The 17,033-nt window shown below is 32.3% G+C and overlaps 4 protein-coding genes across 7 annotated transcripts; 3 read left to right on the plus strand and 1 right to left on the minus strand.

The window, feature by feature from the left end:
* The first annotated feature begins 1,442 nt into the window (after nucleotides 1-1,442).
* LOC110663353 (uncharacterized) lies at nucleotides 1,443-7,683 on the plus strand. Of its 2 annotated transcripts, XM_058129039.1 has the most exons (12): nucleotides 1,443-1,641; nucleotides 1,993-2,145; nucleotides 2,278-2,373; nucleotides 2,732-2,835; nucleotides 3,216-3,418; nucleotides 3,889-4,011; nucleotides 4,089-4,177; nucleotides 4,999-5,104; nucleotides 5,462-5,559; nucleotides 6,651-6,905; nucleotides 7,126-7,209; nucleotides 7,419-7,683. In XM_058129039.1, exons 2-12 carry the CDS (start codon nucleotides 2,017-2,019, stop codon nucleotides 7,431-7,433), a joined length of 1,302 nt encoding a protein of 433 aa, XP_057985022.1. In that variant the 5' UTR covers nucleotides 1,443-1,641; nucleotides 1,993-2,016; the 3' UTR covers nucleotides 7,434-7,683. The 2 variants fall into 2 exon arrangements, with proteins under 2 accessions (XP_057985022.1, XP_057985021.1); XM_058129038.1 differs by having other exon boundaries at nucleotides 7,126-7,683.
* A 718-nt stretch (nucleotides 7,684-8,401) lies between these two features.
* Nucleotides 8,402-11,358, plus strand: LOC110663368 (glycolipid transfer protein 1). Of its 3 annotated transcripts, none has more exons than XM_021822644.2 (7): nucleotides 8,402-8,536; nucleotides 8,785-8,909; nucleotides 8,984-9,039; nucleotides 9,161-9,291; nucleotides 10,635-10,770; nucleotides 10,863-10,994; nucleotides 11,158-11,358. In XM_021822644.2, the coding sequence occupies exons 2-7, from the start codon at nucleotides 8,792-8,794 to the stop codon at nucleotides 11,188-11,190; spliced, it is 606 nt and encodes a 201-aa protein (XP_021678336.1). In that variant the 5' UTR covers nucleotides 8,402-8,536; nucleotides 8,785-8,791; the 3' UTR covers nucleotides 11,191-11,358. The 3 variants fall into 3 exon arrangements, with proteins under 3 accessions (XP_021678336.1, XP_057985023.1, XP_021678335.1); XM_058129040.1 differs by having other exon boundaries at nucleotides 8,440-8,536; nucleotides 8,790-8,909; XM_021822643.2 differs by lacking the exon at nucleotides 8,402-8,536 and having other exon boundaries at nucleotides 8,567-8,909.
* Nucleotides 11,359-12,711: 1,353 nt separating this feature from the next.
* On the plus strand, nucleotides 12,712-13,871 carry LOC110663370 (CRIB domain-containing protein RIC7). Its single transcript, XM_058129041.1, has 4 exons — nucleotides 12,712-12,847; nucleotides 12,935-13,035; nucleotides 13,116-13,197; nucleotides 13,282-13,871. Exons 1-4 carry the CDS (start codon nucleotides 12,775-12,777, stop codon nucleotides 13,707-13,709), a joined length of 684 nt encoding a protein of 227 aa, XP_057985024.1. The 5' UTR covers nucleotides 12,712-12,774; the 3' UTR covers nucleotides 13,710-13,871.
* Nucleotides 13,872-14,299: 428 nt separating this feature from the next.
* Nucleotides 14,300-16,326, minus strand: LOC110663354 (piriformospora indica-insensitive protein 2). The gene has a single exon (XM_021822618.2). The coding sequence runs from the start codon at nucleotides 16,030-16,032 to the stop codon at nucleotides 14,596-14,598; it is 1,437 nt and encodes a 478-aa protein (XP_021678310.2). The 5' UTR covers nucleotides 16,033-16,326; the 3' UTR covers nucleotides 14,300-14,595.
* Nucleotides 16,327-17,033: the final 707 nt, after the last annotated feature.

The raw sequence follows: 17,033 nt of genomic DNA on the forward strand, positions 1-17,033 counted from the left end.
TAATTATAAGGTTTTGGGTAGGCAAAAAAATTAGTATTTCAAATATTAGATCCAACTAAATTTTATTGGGATGGATTTAATTTAAAAAAAAAAATTATTCTTAATGAATTCATATTCACATTAAATATCATTATTTATATCTATTTATATAAATAATTAATTAGATATAAAAAAATATTTCTTTTATAATGATATTTATAATATATATATATATATATATATATATATATATATATATATATTTTCCTTTTAAAATAAATGAAATTTCATTCAACTATAATCAAAAGAATCAATACATAAAGCATGAAAAAAAGAAAAAAAGGAGGGACACCACTCCAGTCCATACCAAACTCAAAATAAATAGTTGTAGCCAATAAATAATAATATATTTTATCTAAATTATTAATTAAAATATATAAAATTAAATAAGTTAATGTATTATTTAAATAATAATAATAATTAATGTATTATTTAAATAATAATAATAATAATTGAATAGGATAAATTTAGATAATTCAATATAATTTTTAAACAAATTTGAGACAAGTTTAGAATAGACTTAAATATTAAGAATAATAATCACATTTGAATTTGATAGTCGTAATTTTCATGAATATCTTAACCGATTGCCATCTTTATTTCTAATAACTAATTTAAATAAAATGATTAATTCATTAACCATCTCAGATTATATAGAGAATTTTAAAAACAGGGACAGATTGATTTAACTATATATATTTAGGTCAAATTACAATTTATTTCATCAAGTTTATAAACCTATAAATGAATCTTTGTATTTTTAAAATTCAAATAATATTTTAATAAAAATGACTAAAATAACATTTATTATATTTTTTAACAATTTAAAGAATATTTGATATGAGATTAATAAGATTAATTATTACTATTGTAATTTTAAACCTTTCATTTGTATACGAAAAATAGAATAATTTAAGTTTTCATCTCATTAATATTTTAACTTATTAAGAGGTTAAAAGTTAACTTTGGAGTTTAAATTAATAATTATCTCTTTTTATCAAATTAACCATTAATTCTTTAAATTTGATAAAATTTATAAATTAGTCCTTAAAATTTAATGAAACCTATAAATAAATCATTATATTTTTAAAATATACCTATTTAGTTATTGACATTTTAAAAAATTACATATTAATATATTTATCCAATTTTCATAAATTATCGTTAATTTAAAAAAATATATTAAAATACTCTTGAATTTCAATATAAAACTATATAGTTTCTGAGATTTTGATTTATTAACAAACTTCTTCTTAAATACAGCAAAATGAAAAATTTTAATTGTTTTTATTTTACAAACTAAAAGAATTTGTAAATTACATTTATTATTTTGAAATAATAATAATAATAATAATAATAATAAAGCATTCAGAGCTAAATGTATTAAAATAATAATAATAATAATAATAATATAAGCTGTAGTGCGTTCCCTTCCCTCATCCTTTTCTCTGTATCTGTGTCATCCCTCCCCTCAATTTCAAGAAATCTCCATGAAAAACCGTTTATAGCATCGACGGATACAATCACAAAGCTCATCTCTTAACGACACAATTTTGATTATCTTTTCTTAGTCCGATAAATATCCATCATCTCTTCAATAAGGTAAGCTCAGAGCAAGTATTTTCTGCATTTCTTTTTCTTGTTGAATATTGTAGAAAATGGCAGATCTTTTAATCCCTTTGATCTTTTTGCCATTGTTAAGAGGGTTGGTTGGTTAGTTCCAAAATGCTTCTGGGTTGTTAGTAATTTGATAAGATATTTGATTTAACGTTGTAAAAATTCTGTGTTTATTCCTGTAAATGGATGTCAGGATAGGAATCTGTTCTCTTTTCCTCTTCATCTCTTCCTCTCTCTGTGTGTGTGCGTGTGGTGTTTTTTCAATCATTTTTAGTTAATGTCCATTTGAACTAATGATCAAATTCTTTTATATTTTGATTTTCTTTGCTGTGGCAGTGAGTGAGTGAGCGATCAGTTCGGATGGTTGGCTGTGAGGGATTGGCAGGAATGCTTTTGAAGAAGTCAGGAGGAGGGGAGGAGCTCGGGGTTTTCTACCCAATCAGACCCGAATGTCAAGAGAACGCTCCTACGACTCGTTTCAGACTTAGGGTATGGTTATTTTCTTCATGTTTTCTCTTTGACACTTTTTTCATCAATTAGTTTCCTTCCTCTTGCATTAATAATGCAGATTTTGTAAACTGCTGCATTATTGCTCTTATTTTTAATGATATGCTCTTACAGGCTGGGAAAACTTTAAGCCCAAGAAGGTGGCATGCTTCTTTCTCTGAAGATGGTCATTTGGATATTGCAAAAGTGCTTAGACGGATCCAAAGAGGGGTATGCATTTTGTTTTTTATTATTCCCTTGTTTGCTTAGTAGTGCTAATCTTAAATCTACAAATGAACTTTGATTTGTTCGCAAACAGCGCATAGTCACAGTTGGTGTTACTGTTATCACGATTAGTAGCATCCACTTTCTTTGCTATTTTTCAGGTTGTTAATTTTTTAGTCTACTTTCTTTTTCTTTTCTCATTGCCATTTTCTTCATCTAAGAATGGCTTGTATGATATTGTCATTGTTGACAATGATGTGAACATTCATCTTCTGAATCACTCTTGCTCCTTTATGTCTTTTAAGTTTGAAAGTATAATATAATGAAGGTGGAATGTTTATTTTTAATTGGTTTTTCATGTTAGGGTGTTCATCCTGCAATTAAAGGGATAGTCTGGGAGTTCTTGTTAGGATGTTATGATCCTAATAGCACATTTGAAGAACGAAATCAGATTAGGCAACGCAGGAGGTAATGCTTTCCTTTGTATTGTGGTCCATGGATATATCTAAGAAGTTTTTTGTCCTTGTACTTGTAATGGGGTTTTGTACATCTGTATATTATGTGTGAATATTTATGTTGTCATGTTCTTTAGATATTTTCGAAGTTCCTTTTTGCCAAAGCCTTATTCATACTACATATCAAAATTAAAAAAATCACAATGGACTTTTCCTGGCTTCTCTTTTAACACATACTGACATAAAAGTAATAATCCCATTAGCACCTAGTCACTCCTTTTTTGATGCTGCCATTCTTCCAATTATGAACATTCTAGTTCCTATTTCTTTTGTTTTTCTAAATCTTTTTCTTAATTCAAACACGTGATTTAGTTTGTCATATTGTCATCTTAGGGAGCAGTATAACACATGGAAAGATGAATGCAAAAAGTTGGTTCCAGTTATTGGTAGTGGAAAATTTATTACAACACCTATCATTACTGATGATGGTCAATCAATAATGGATTCTTCAACAAACAATGCTCAAGGAGGACATGTAAATAATGCTGTTTCAGACAAGAAGGTGATTCAGTGGATGCTTGTCTTACATCAAATTGGTATGTATATGGTGCAAAATCCCTCCTTTTTTTTTTTCTTTTTTTTTTTTTTCTACCGAGTGCATTTTATCTTTCCTTTCATTGGTTTTTAGGAAAGTGATTTGGACCTTTATGCTGGCCACACTCCTTTGTGATTAGTAAATGTTATTTCATTCACAGTTTTGAAGCAAGCAGACAATTTGCAAAGCTGGTACTTCATAATGACTTACTGTTTGCCAATTTGACACATGCTTTGTAATTTGTAAATATAATGTTTCTGATGCAAACAAACTTTGTCAACGTTGCCAAAGATTTGTTGGTTAAAACTGTCATGGAAAACATGCTAAAGCGAAAGTATACTTGTTACATAGGGTTGCACTATATGTTTGCTTCTCTGAAATGTTTTTTCTCCTTCAATAATCTAATTACCATGATATCTTTTGTATCTTCTGATAAAGCTTGATGTAGCTAGTGACACTTCTTTGTTGTAGGTCTGGATGTTGTACGCACGGATCAAACACTTGTGTTTTATGAAAGTGAGACGAACCAGGCAAAACTATGGGATGTTCTTGCAGTTTATGCATGGGTGGACAGTGATATTGGTTATGTCCAAGGTGAATTACAGTGATTTGCATAATTTTACTGTCAAACTGAAGTAATTTTGATTTCAGACGAATATGTTTCCTGGCAGGAATGAATGATATTTGTTCTCCAATGGTAATTCTTCTTGAAAATGAGGCAGATGCCTTTTGGTGTTTTCATCGTACAATGCAGAGACTGGTATACATTTTCTCATAACATAATTAAAGCAATTGTTTATATAAGATATGAAAGTAATTTAATGGCTTGCAATTAGTTTATTTTAGTGAGGGATAATGATTTCAATAAAATCAATTTAAATAAATAGTTTAGTTCTAATCTTCTGACGTGTTATTGTCCTGCATAATCAAGAAATCATAGGCATACTTAACTGTGACAAATATGAAATGAAGCTGTAATTTCAATGTCTAAAATTGCCTCAAAGGTTACTACATTCATGGGGAATTGGGTCAGTCAAGAGACATGGCTGGAACTCAGGATATAGTTAAGACATATGTGGAAACCTTGGTAATGCATGAAAAGATGTTGGGGTTTCCTCGTGCTCGTTCAAGGGGGAAGCAGAGGAAAGCAATAGTTTGAATCCCTGATTGCTTGAGGGCAAGTGCTTGACCATTGAGCTACTGTAGCAGTGGCAGTTGTTGGAGTGTTTGCTTATATATTGTGCCTGAAAAGTTGTTTGCTTATATTAGTGGGACTTCTAGATTATCAAGACCTTCTGCTCGGCATGCCTGTGCTCGCACTTGGATGTGTTGATGATTACTTGTTGACTTTTTGATTATGGAAGATACTGAAATATGGATCATCATTTTGGATCTATAATTGTATGAATATTTTGTGTTTATGCAACTAGCATCTAGAGTCCAGTCGTGGTGATGTTTTTTCTTCTTCCATTTTTGGCAAATTCATTTAAATTTGTGACCCTAAACAATTTTACATGATTAATCCTTGTGATTGCATCTGTTAATGTTTTAGTTATCCTCCTGCCTTTGTCTTTATAACAGAGAGAAAACTTCAGGACCAGCGCAACTTCAATTGGGGTGCAAGCTCAGTTGAGTACACTCTCACAAGTAATTAAAACTGTTGATCCGATGCTTCATCAACACCTTGGTATTTGTTCCATTTCCTAAACTTTTAATTGGTTGTCTCTATTTACTATTCAATCCATGGAATTACGGGCATGAATCTACTTGATACCACTTTGCTAATTTATATTGCCTGAGCCAAAAATGATAATTTATATTATCTGAGCCAAAAGAACTAGGTAAAATCAGAAGTTTGAATTGATGAAAATATGCTGAAATTACAATTAGAATAGTGTAGCCTACATGCCAAATTGGTTGCAGCAACAGGGCCCAGTACATAGTAGAGATAACAGATAATATAAATTTGCTTCCTGCACTCATGCATGTGCACCAAAAAAAGGGCTTCATTGATAAACTAAAAGCTCATTTTTGCATTTGGCAGAGGATCTTGGTGGTGGTGAATATTTGTTTGCATTTCGCATGTTGATGGTACTTTTTCGAAGAGAGTTCACTTTTGTGGATGCACTGTATCTTTGGGAGGTGAGGAAGGATTAATGTATTTATTGAAATTTCTCTCAGAAATTCATTAACACATCATTTGGAATGATTCTTGTGTTAGAATTCAATTCATTTCAATTCAATTAAAAGAATTTAATTGAAATGATTTTATAATAAAATTCATATGTTTAAAATGAATTTTAAAATGATAGAATTCATATGAATTCTATTGTTTGGAGCAATTGATAAGTGAAAATGAATGTACTTATTTTCCTATTTTGCCCTTATTTTTAAAGAAATAACTATAACATCAGTGTTTTGGGCTTTTAATTGAAACTTCATTAAATGGATTAAATTCTTGTAAAATCATGCCACTTTTGGAATGAATTCATTTCTTTCAAAATTTTTTTTTTTAACTAAAAGAATTGAATTTTAGCCATTTTAACTTTCCAAACACGAGAATTGATCAAACAGAATTAGAGGATAGATTTAAAAGTCTTGAGGCTTCAAGTTGAGATTTAAAATTACATAAAATTTTAAAAATCAAGAAAGATAAGATTTAAGGTCTTATACTCAAGTTAGAAGTTTTGATTTGAAGGAAGGCATGACTTTGGGAATTGATTGTTCTCATCCACGCCTAATGAGCTAGTAAATTTTTTTGTAATATTATTATTTTATGGATATATATGGTTTTTTTTCCCTTATAAATTTATGTTCAGAGTTTGATCCTTCATTTTCACACAAATGCTGCTTCTTTCATTTTTTTGTTTTTTAATTATGAAAAAAAAAAGTGTGTATTGTTAAGTTTCATTGCTTTGGAAAATATATAAATTAATCATCTCAAGTTGGAAAAGAACAACTGAATTCTAAATCTAGAAAGTGGGCATTTCAATTCTTAAAGAAGAAAGAACTATAAACTCTTAAATCCTAAGACATAAGAGGTCTAAGATTTATCAGATACTGAAATTTGTAAAGTAGTAGGAGTTTAAAATCTCAACAAAGGAGAAGACCTAATTCAAAGCTGCTGCTTGCTGGAATTTTAACAGCAATATAATTGATTTGTTGGTGTCTTAGTACTTTGGCACATTTTATAGTCAAGCTTATTTTAAGACAGTGATATAGATTGGTTTCAGCTGATGTGGGCCATGGAGTACAACCCAAATATCTTCTCCTTATATGAGGAGCCTAGTGCTGCCACAGACAAGAGTACTGCAACTATGTCAACTAAGGAGCTGCTAAAGCAGTGTGGCAAATTTGAGAGAAAAAATGTGGAGACAGAAAATTCGGGGCATCAAATTGCACTTGCTGTTTTTCTTGCTGCAAGTGTTATTGAGGCCAAGAACAATAGAATTTTGAAGGAAGCTAAGGGTCTTGATGATGTTGTCCAGGTCATCTCTCTCTCTCTCTCTCTCTCTCTCTTTGTGTGTGTGTGTGTGAATGTTTGCGCGCATGCATGCATGTTTATTACATATAAAGAAAACAGAAGAGAGAGTTTGAGTCCCAGGCAAAGCCAAATGAAACCACAAAAAAAAAAAAAAGTAGAGGAAGAGAAGGGGTTATCCATATATATTGTGTGTTGCATTCATCTTACGGCGAACTTTTCTCCAGATATTGGACGAGATTACTGGAAATATGGATGCTAAAAAGGTTTGTAACGAGGCATTGAAGATTCATAGCAAGTACCTGAGCAAGGTGGGCTGTATTCTTACATCTTTTATATGATCTCCTTATCTCTATCAGAAGACGTAAATTATCTGAAAAAGAAAACAAAGGTAAAATTGCTGTGAACAATATGAAATGAGCAAGGCAGAGACATTAACTCAGATCTATGTACAAATAATCAAAAGCCATGTTATATTAATCTAAATTTACAAATAATAAATGGCTGATTCTGCATGCAGGCCAAAATGCCATAGCAATATTGCAGGAGAACACCAAGGCAACGCATGAAATTGGCTGGCTGAGGCTCCAGTTGTTTTCATAGATTGTTTCTCTTAGTGATAGTGTAACCTACCCCCCCACAATCTCTCCCTAATTTATTCTCTTCTATTCATTTATTCATTCCTTTATTTTCATATTTTTTATTGTAAAATAAAAATTTGTTACAATGTTTATAAGATTTATATATGAAATGGTCGCGCAGCAGTGGGAGCTTTAGCAGCTTTATGGTGAATAATCTTATATATGCATATTCTTACATTTGCTCCATATTTTATTCATTAAAAAACTATATTCTATATATTTGAATTTTGTTGAAAATAAATATAATAATAAAAAAAATTATTAGATGAATATATGAATTTCAGTCTTATATGGTATGTGCAATGAAGTCTTAAAAGATTTTTTTTTTTTTTTAGTCAGAAAGGATGTAATTAAGGATTTAGTTTTTTAATATTCCAAAAAAAAAAAAACTTTTTCAACTTTCCAAACATCAATTTTATTTTTTAAATCTAGCTAAACATTATTCTTTTTTATTTTCAAAATAATAAAAAAATAAATAAATTAACTAATCAGGACCTAGAATGGTGAACATAAAAATTTACATAATAATAATGATAATAATTTTTAATAATTGCATCCTAAACAATAGTGTAATTGTATATTATCATTAATCATAGAGTTAAAAATCAATGCAATTGTTGCCTTAAACATAATTATAATAATATATTTATATTTTTTAAATTATAATACTTTAATATATTTAAATAAATTAATATATAAAAGTAAATTACTTTTTAATAAAAAAATAATAATATATTACTGTGCAAAATAAATTATAGAGATTCCGAGTAGAAAAAAAGGTGTATATATATATATATATATATATATATATATATATATATATATATATGTCATTTAACCAATGCAATGTCTTGAACGCTGCCGTTCGGGTCCTTTTCCGCATCAGCACATAACGGAACAGTAACAATATATCATTTTCCTGACTCAAAATCAAGGAAAAACGAAAAATTTTTTTTCTCTCTCATTCTATTTTCTGCACAAGATTTTCATCTCCCAGGTTCTTTTAATTTGATTATTTTCCCCTTTTCTAAATATTCTTGTTATTTTGTCACATTTCATAGATATTTAATCGATCTTGTTTATTATTTATTTCTTTATTTCCCACAATAAATCTGCATTAATAATTTATGATGAGTGTCAGATTAGTCAGTATTATTGGCAAGCATCTGAGTTCAGATTCTTGAAGGAGGGATGTGTTTGTTAATAAGGTTTATTCACGATGTATCTAATGTGTATGCAATGTAGTGCAAGAATGGAGGGAACTGTTTTCACTGCCTCTCTGCAAGGAATTCAACATGTGAGGTCTCAAGATGGAAAAATTCTAACCAAGCCTTTCTTGGACTTATGCAAAACCATATTGCCCGTTTTAGGTACAGTATTTTTACAAATTTCTACTTGTTTTAGGTATAATAATTGTAATAATTAGTCACTTGTATGATTTCAGATAATTTTGGATCAGCCATGTCAATTGTAAAATCTGATATTGGTGGTAACATATCGGTATGATGATCTTTCCCAGCTATTTTTAGAATTTACATTTGGGTTTGTTGATAAATGGGTTGGAATCCAATTCAGAAACTGATGATTTTTACAATTTTTCTTTTTTTTTTTCGCGTTGAAGAGATTGGAGAATAAGTATTCTTCAAACCCATCAGAATTCACTCTCTTATACAGTGTAGTGCGGTCGGAGATTGATGCTAAAACAGCAAAAGGATCATCCAGCTGCACAAATGGTCTACTTTGGTTAACAAGGTCAGTGGGTTTTTAGGTTGGATTAATGGTTGTATTTGTTAGAGAAAAATTTATTATTCAATAAAGAGATCTGGTAAAGGGAAGGAACTTTGCGATGAGAACCCGAGGGTGTATAATCAACACCCCACGGTACGAGTTTTGTTGATCATGTTGAAACTCAGGTGCAAGTTCAGGGGCGGCGTTTCATGTGAAGTGGGTCAAATGATCGCACTTAACCTTTTTCTTTTCATAAACATTATATGTTGTTAAATTATTTTTGAACCCACAAAATGATTGCACCTGAAACTAATGTTGAGGATAAATATGTCAAAAGAAAAATGGTCCAAAAAGCCTTTGCTAAAACATGTCCAAGAAGCTACAAAAATAAAAATAGAGTAAAAGCTTTTGAAAAGCTCTTAGTGCCATTCAAATTTTATTGATTTCAATTGAAAATTGGTTTCAAATTTGTAAATTGTACACATGATTAAAATTTCTCTTATGGATATTACTTTGTTTTCTTTACTTAATTAGCATAAATTTTAATAAATTAATCATATAAAATTTATTTCACTTCATTTAATTTGATGTCGATATATATCAAAATATCTATTTTATTTTAACCCATTTAGCTAGATATCATTCTAATATAAATGCATCTATTTATTTAATTTTTGTGAGACTTGAATTTAATTATGAATCACATTTTATTTTTTAGGTAATAGATAAATTTCTTATAAAAAAATTGGCAACCCCACTAATTAAAGTTGCTTGCTCCACCGTTGCTTAGGTCAAACCCACATTCTCCTCATGGCATAGTAGTGTATTGATAGTTTTGGACTTTTTAATTATTGGGGTGATTATATAAATTGGAAAATTATTGTGTATCTCCCTCCATAATTCATGGAGAAACTGAATTTATGTGAGCACTCAGCACATTATTTTTTAGTGCAGACAGTGTAATGTAGAATTTTTCATATAAATCCTATTTATAATAGGAATATAGATGCATAATAATTAGTGCTTATAATATTCTCATTTCAATAGTGAAAAAGTAGGTGAGTGTTCTAGATAAGAAAATTTAGAATATAACTATTGTATGTGCAACAGAATTGTTATAGCCATATGGTAAATCCAATCACAATCAATAGTTTAAATTTATCCGCCGCACATACAATAATTATATGAAATAATTTCTCGTTGTAGTTGCAGTCATATTTATTGAATTTCTCTTTGTATTTTCTAATTTGTGCGTGTGTTTTCAAGGGTATTGCCGCTAACATTTTTCTTGTGTGATTGTGTGCCCAAAATGTGAAATTTTCATGCATGGAGGTATTATCTTTTGCTTCATTTCTTGGCTGCTTCAGGGCCATGGACTTCTTGGTGGAACTATTTCGTAACTTATTGGCTCATCCAGATTGGAGCATGACACAAGTTTGCACTGATTCATACAACAAGACCCTGAAGAAATGGCATAACTGGCTAGCTAGTTCAAGTTTTTCAGTAAATACTTGTCACCTGGAAATTGTATATGTTTGTTATGTTTTTGTTTCCAATTCCTACTCTTTCTTCTCATGTTAATATATGAAATACAGGTTGCCTTGAAGCTGGCTCCAGATAGGAAGAAATTTATGGATGTAATTAGTGGCAAAGGTGATCTTAATTCTGACATGGAAAAGTTCTGCACTAATTTCTCACCTTTTCTGGAAGAGAATCACAAGTTCTTGGTAAGATTCAAAAATATGAAGTTATGAGTCTTGATTGTTCTCTGCATGATAAAATTTTTTAGTCTCTGCTCAATCAATACAGTTCCTGAGAAAAGCATCAAACAGTAGAAAAATCAAGTGTTTCTGTTTCCTCTCTGACCAGTGATTTTTAAACTCCTTGCAGGCTAGTGTAGGACTAGACGATATGAAAGCTTGATGAGCTGCTGCTGCTGCTGCTGCAGATTAAATCAATATTTCTGGACTGCCTTTCTATATTTCATTTCTTTTATTTATTTGTTGGAATTGGATTGTAGAAAAGCTTAATGAGTTGCTGCTACTCATATTCAATCTTCTTTCTAAATCCAGTAAATCATGTTGATGAAAATTGATTGTTAAAAAAAATGCTAATAATATTAGACCAAATTACATCCAAGAAGGCAGGGAATCATGAACTTCTCAAATTGCAGCTGCAGAAGAAGTTCTTAATTTAGCAAACAAATGTGTTAGCCCCTCTGTTCAAGACTATACCACAACTTAAATGATAATGCGGATACAAATTAGCAAACAAGAAGTTGCTTTCGTCAAAACGAGACTTCTTTGATTGGGATTCGAACTCAAGACAGCTATTGGTATTAATGTTCTTCTTTTAATGACGAATCTGAATCTATTTATCATCTTGTAGCACTCTGTCAGAAGCACAAGGAGCTTTGCAGCTACTCTATGATATTTGATTATTTTAGACTATAATTGTACGTGCAGCTAGCATGTAAGGGAGGTAGTTGCACTTATTGCGGCTAATTTAAGCCATTTTCACTGCTCTGATTAATTTCATTATTTGGGTACTGATCAGCTTTGTACCCAGACCTGCCACTATCCTGCCAATTCTCATTGCAAAAATACATGTCAGTAGAAACAAGCATATCAAACTTTTTTCCTCCAATTTCTCCAATACTAACTATGAAATTGAGAAAAAAAACTATATATATATATATATATATATATATATATCGAGTTTTGACGGTAATTCAAATTTGAGACTTCATAATCTGAGGACGATTTCAATACCACTGGCATAATGCTATGTTTGATAAACTATAATGCAATATAGGAAATTTGATTGCAATACATTGCATTATAGTTTAACAATTGTAGAATTAAATACATTGGTCACTTATAATAGGGTGTTCATTTTCTGATCCGAGTGGTAAGCAATCACCAGTAAGTCAACAAGCATGCAGGACCATCAAAACAGCCTTCTTATTCATAAATAGAAAACCTGTTAAAACCTATAATTAGCTAAATTTAGCCATTGAAGATGACTATACATTCCTTCTTCATCCTCACACCGAAAACTTCGATCCATTTTTGGTTTTTGATTAATGGCCATCAGATTAACGAGGGTTTTGCTTTAAACGGCAATTTCCTTGCTCATTCATCCCTTTTCTCATCAACACCCACCTTTTGACACATTTGTCAAAAACACTTGCATATTTTTAATCTTACATTTTGGAATTTCATCTCACCTTCAAAAAAAAAAAAAAAAAAAAAAAATATTTCAGAGATCAAAATTAATTAGCTTGGTTTATATCAAGATATGCAGTTTGAATTTAAGGCTGCATTCTCAATTAAGGTTTTGTTTTATATATTAAAATTATGGTTTTCCATTGATTTATAATAATAAGAAATTAACATGTTTCTAACCCACCAAAACATTTCTTCTTATTTTCTTTGTTTCAGAATTGAAGTTTAATTTATCAATTCCAGTCCCACAACAAGTTACTGCTCAGAAACCAATCCTGTGATGTCAAACAACAACAATAACAACAAGATGAAGGGCCTTTTGAAAGGCCTAAGATACATTTCTCAAATTTTTGGTATGACATTGATTCTAACTGGATCAATTAAAGATGTATTCTTTCAGATTACTTGTTCATATTCTTATAGCCTGGAATATAATGCAGATAATGAAAAAGAACCCGAAATGCAGATTGGGTATCCTACAGATGTAAAGCATGTTGCCCATATAGGGTGGGATGGCCCTTCAGTGAATTCTCCAAGCTGGGTAATTTTTCGAAATTTTATTTTTCTTCAGTTGAACAAATTTCCAGAAGACTGAATGATCCTACCCCGATTTTTATGTAGATGAACGAGTTTAAAGCAGCACCTGGATTATCATCAGCTTCTAATGGAGATGCAAACGATGAAATAAAATGGGTTTCTGAAGGTATGGTGCTTGTTATTTCAAAGATAATGAAATCTGAAATTCCTGAATCATCATTTGATTTTTATGAGTAATGCTGCGTGGTAGATGCTGCAAGTCGAAGAGTTTCCAGGAGAGCGTCAGATTCTTCAGCAAGGGACTTGCCAGAATTGCCAAAATCATCTAGACGACATTCATCAACAGGAGGAGCAGGTGATTCTCCAACTAAGGAAAAATCAGATAAGCCTAAACAATCAAGGCGGTCTTCAAGAAATGCAAACAAGGAATTGGCCGATGGCAAATCAGGCCGGCACAAGGATTCAGGCCCAGCCGGCGCCAGCGAGGATGCACCCAAAAAAACTCGGAGAAAGAAATCTAAAGACGGCTCAATGTCCAAATCCTCCCGATCTAAAGCACAAGCTTCAGATGTGGATTGTGGATCTGAATCTGGGTCAGTATCCAAATCTCTTAGCATTGGTAACTGTGATAGTGCTTTAGATGAAGATGCAGAAAATGGATTTACAGGTATATCTTGAGAAGTTGGGTTTTTTTTTTTGTAATATTTTTTCTTAATTCTTATACCAGTAGCTAGAATTTTTAGCTGAACCCAAGAGCGCACCCTTTTTTTCCTTTTTTTTATTTATTATTTTTTCCATTTTCCCATCTTCATGGAACATTTGAATGATCCATCTATGGCGCATACTAGCAGGCACCTGTTGGTACTGAAATCTTTTTTCTTTTTCTGTAAAGAAGAGTATTATATGATTAGAAAGTACTGAAATATGATTAATCTCACCATATTTCAGCTTAGAAAGTACTGAAATTCATTCTATTAACATGTACATGTGATCATCATTATCATAGAAAAATATTTTATTCATATGTCTATCATGTTTGCATGATGAATACAAGTTTTCAACTGTTCATTTATCCAAGTGACATTTTGCAAACTCCACTGCAATGGTGGTTCTGCTCCAAGACCTAAATTGCCTATCCTCACCTAAACTCTTACTGAATAAACAAAAGAAAATTAAATTTTGATTTGGAAGGATGAGGAAAAGCACCCAAATTTAAAACCTTTCTGTGTACAAGGTTCAAAAAATAAAACTCAATCAAATCAGGTCAATTAATCAATTATAATCATATATTGCCTGCCTCTTTGCAAACAGCCCTTCAGACACGCACCACTGTCATTTGTCATAAAAAGAACAGAAGGTTGACACCTATGTCCTACTACATCAAATAATCCCCCATACCTTTACAAATTTAAAAGCAACACTGTATATGTAATTTTGAAATTATCATCATAAAAGGCAATAATTACATATTTGCCTCAATGCCACCCCTTCTTCGAATCTAAACCCCCAAAAGTCCTATGCAAAGTTAGAAAGGGGAAACTGTTTCTTTCTTCTGTTAGCCACTTCATCTCTGGACATACCAAAGCAACAAGAAGTAAAAACCCAAAGTTATTAACCCATGGGGAGAAGATAACACCTGCACAGATGATAAAGAAGATACAGAATTATACTCTTTGAAAAGGACAGGATTGGGAATATCTGATTTGTTGCACAACTTCAACTTCTCCAAGCTGCCCTCATTTTTACTAGAGCCAAAACCTTCATCAATGCACAGCCCTGAATTACCTTGTAACTTAAACTTTTCATCAACCTTAGCTGTAAATGTAGCAGATAATGGAATTCTACCACTCAAATTGTTGTTTTCCAAGTTGATCTCATTGACAAATTCCAAAAACCACAACTCCTCTGGCACTTCCCCTTCAAGCTTGTTGTTATCAAGCCTTAGATAACACAAGTTTCTCAAGTATACTCCCATGGAAGGTGGAATCTTCCCAACCAGACCCATGTCAGAAAATCCTATTCCCGAAATACCCCCAAGCTTCTCCCATATTTCTGGAATATGCCCTCCCAGTAAATTCCCACTAAAATACATTTCTTTCAATCTGGGCATTTCTCCCAAGAACAGGGGAACTCCAAAGTTACCAAAGCGGTTAAAACTCAGGTCTAAAAACTCCAAAATTTGTAAGTTAACCAAGCTATATGGAATTTTACCAAAAAACCCATTGAAGCTCAAATCAAGCTTCAAAATCTGAGATAAATTACCTATAGACTCAGGGACATTTCCGTCAAAGTGGTTTTGACTCAAATCTAGAATTCTCAGCTTCTTCAGCTTGGACAGACTAAATGGAACATTACCAGTTAAATGGTTTCTTGAGAGTGTAATCTCTTCAATATTAACCAAATCACCAATCCTGTCAGGGATATTTCCAGAGACCCCATTTCCAGTCAAAACTAGCCTTCTCAGATTGGTGAAATTACCAATGATGCCACTGAGAGACCCAACCAAAGTTGGGTTTTCAACAAACACAAGCTCCTCAAGATTAGCCCCGAAACTCGAAGAAGAAACGTTAGGCACCACAACGGTTGTTTCAGTGAAGCACTTGTAGAAAAAAAGCTTGCGAAGGTACTTAAAGGAGGTGAAGAGGAGAGAGTTGAGAGTGGAGTTCGGAGAACAAGGCGGGTTCGGCGTATAATCGGAAACATAGCCGAAATTGAGCTCAGTGACGTGAGCCGTTTGAGGAAGGGTAGAGGAAACGTAGTTGGGTTGTTCAAAGAAGTAGTCGCAAACGATGCCGTGAGGAGCAGAAAGGCAGAGGTCATCAGGGAAGAGAGTACGCCAAGGAATGGCTGAGTTGATGGAGGAAAGGACCTCGTAGACAGAGTCTTGCTCGGTCGAGTCGAGGAGGGGTTGCTGATGCGAAACGATAAGAGAAGATAATAGAGTCATAAGGAAGAGGAGGATGAAAGCGAACCCTGAGGATGAAGATGGGAATGTTGCCATTTGTGAAAGGGAGAGGTGGTTGAGAGCTATGGAAGGTGAAAATTTAAGAGGCAAAATTAGGGTTTATGAAACTGAAAGGATATGAACTGTCGTGTTAGCTTCCTGGGTGGCTTTGCTGCAGATAACTATCTAACTACCAAAATACCCCTTAGCTGGTCTCCCGTTTAAAGCATGAAACGTCAGTAATTTTGGAAAATGTGAGGGGTATTATAGACTTTCAATAGTAGAACTCATCCCTTCACGATCCGCATGTAGTTGAAGAGACACAAATGTGAAATGTTGGGTTCAAAACCAATGATCAGACGACGGCAGATAATGTTGGGTTCAAAACCAATGATCAGACGACGGCAGATACCTCATTTAACCAGTGGTAAAAATGCTTCATAAATCTCGAACATTTTCACTGGCTTCTTTTAAAAGTCGACGGTTGATAGCCCCGAAAGGATGAAGAAAATTACTACAAACAAATTGAAGTTTAACTCCCGAGTCGATAGCGAAGAGTCTAGTTTTAGTTTCTGTACAGCAACAGTGTAAAAAGTAGCCGGCGTTAGCCGACAACAAAACCTACGGACAAAAGAAGCTGGAGGGAGCCGACTATGACGGACCGCAGCCGCCGACTTGAGTACAGTGTCCCATGAAAGCGACGTTTAACTGGTCCAACCGAGGCAGTTCTTGAGGACACGTTTCGCTGTCAGAGTGGCTAGAATGGAATTGACACGTGGACAAGTACGAAAGATCGTTTCCTGAAATGACAGAACATGCAAATACCATTTCCAGTGCTGGTTGTTTCCATGGAAAACACTGTTTTGGGATAGGCCTTTCGTTTTTCACCTTTTTGTTGCTTCTTGGAGAAGAAGCAAAGTATTGCAGGCAGCGAGCCTGAAAGTTAATTTTTTAAAATTTACATTGAAAATTTTATGATTTTAAAAATAATTTTAGTATTCTTATTATTAAATAATAAATTATAATAATTTTAATAATTGATGTTTTACGATATATTT

This window comes from Hevea brasiliensis, chromosome 10 (assembly GCF_030052815.1).
Source record: "Hevea brasiliensis isolate MT/VB/25A 57/8 chromosome 10, ASM3005281v1, whole genome shotgun sequence".
NCBI lineage: Eukaryota > Viridiplantae > Streptophyta > Magnoliopsida > Malpighiales > Euphorbiaceae > Hevea > Hevea brasiliensis.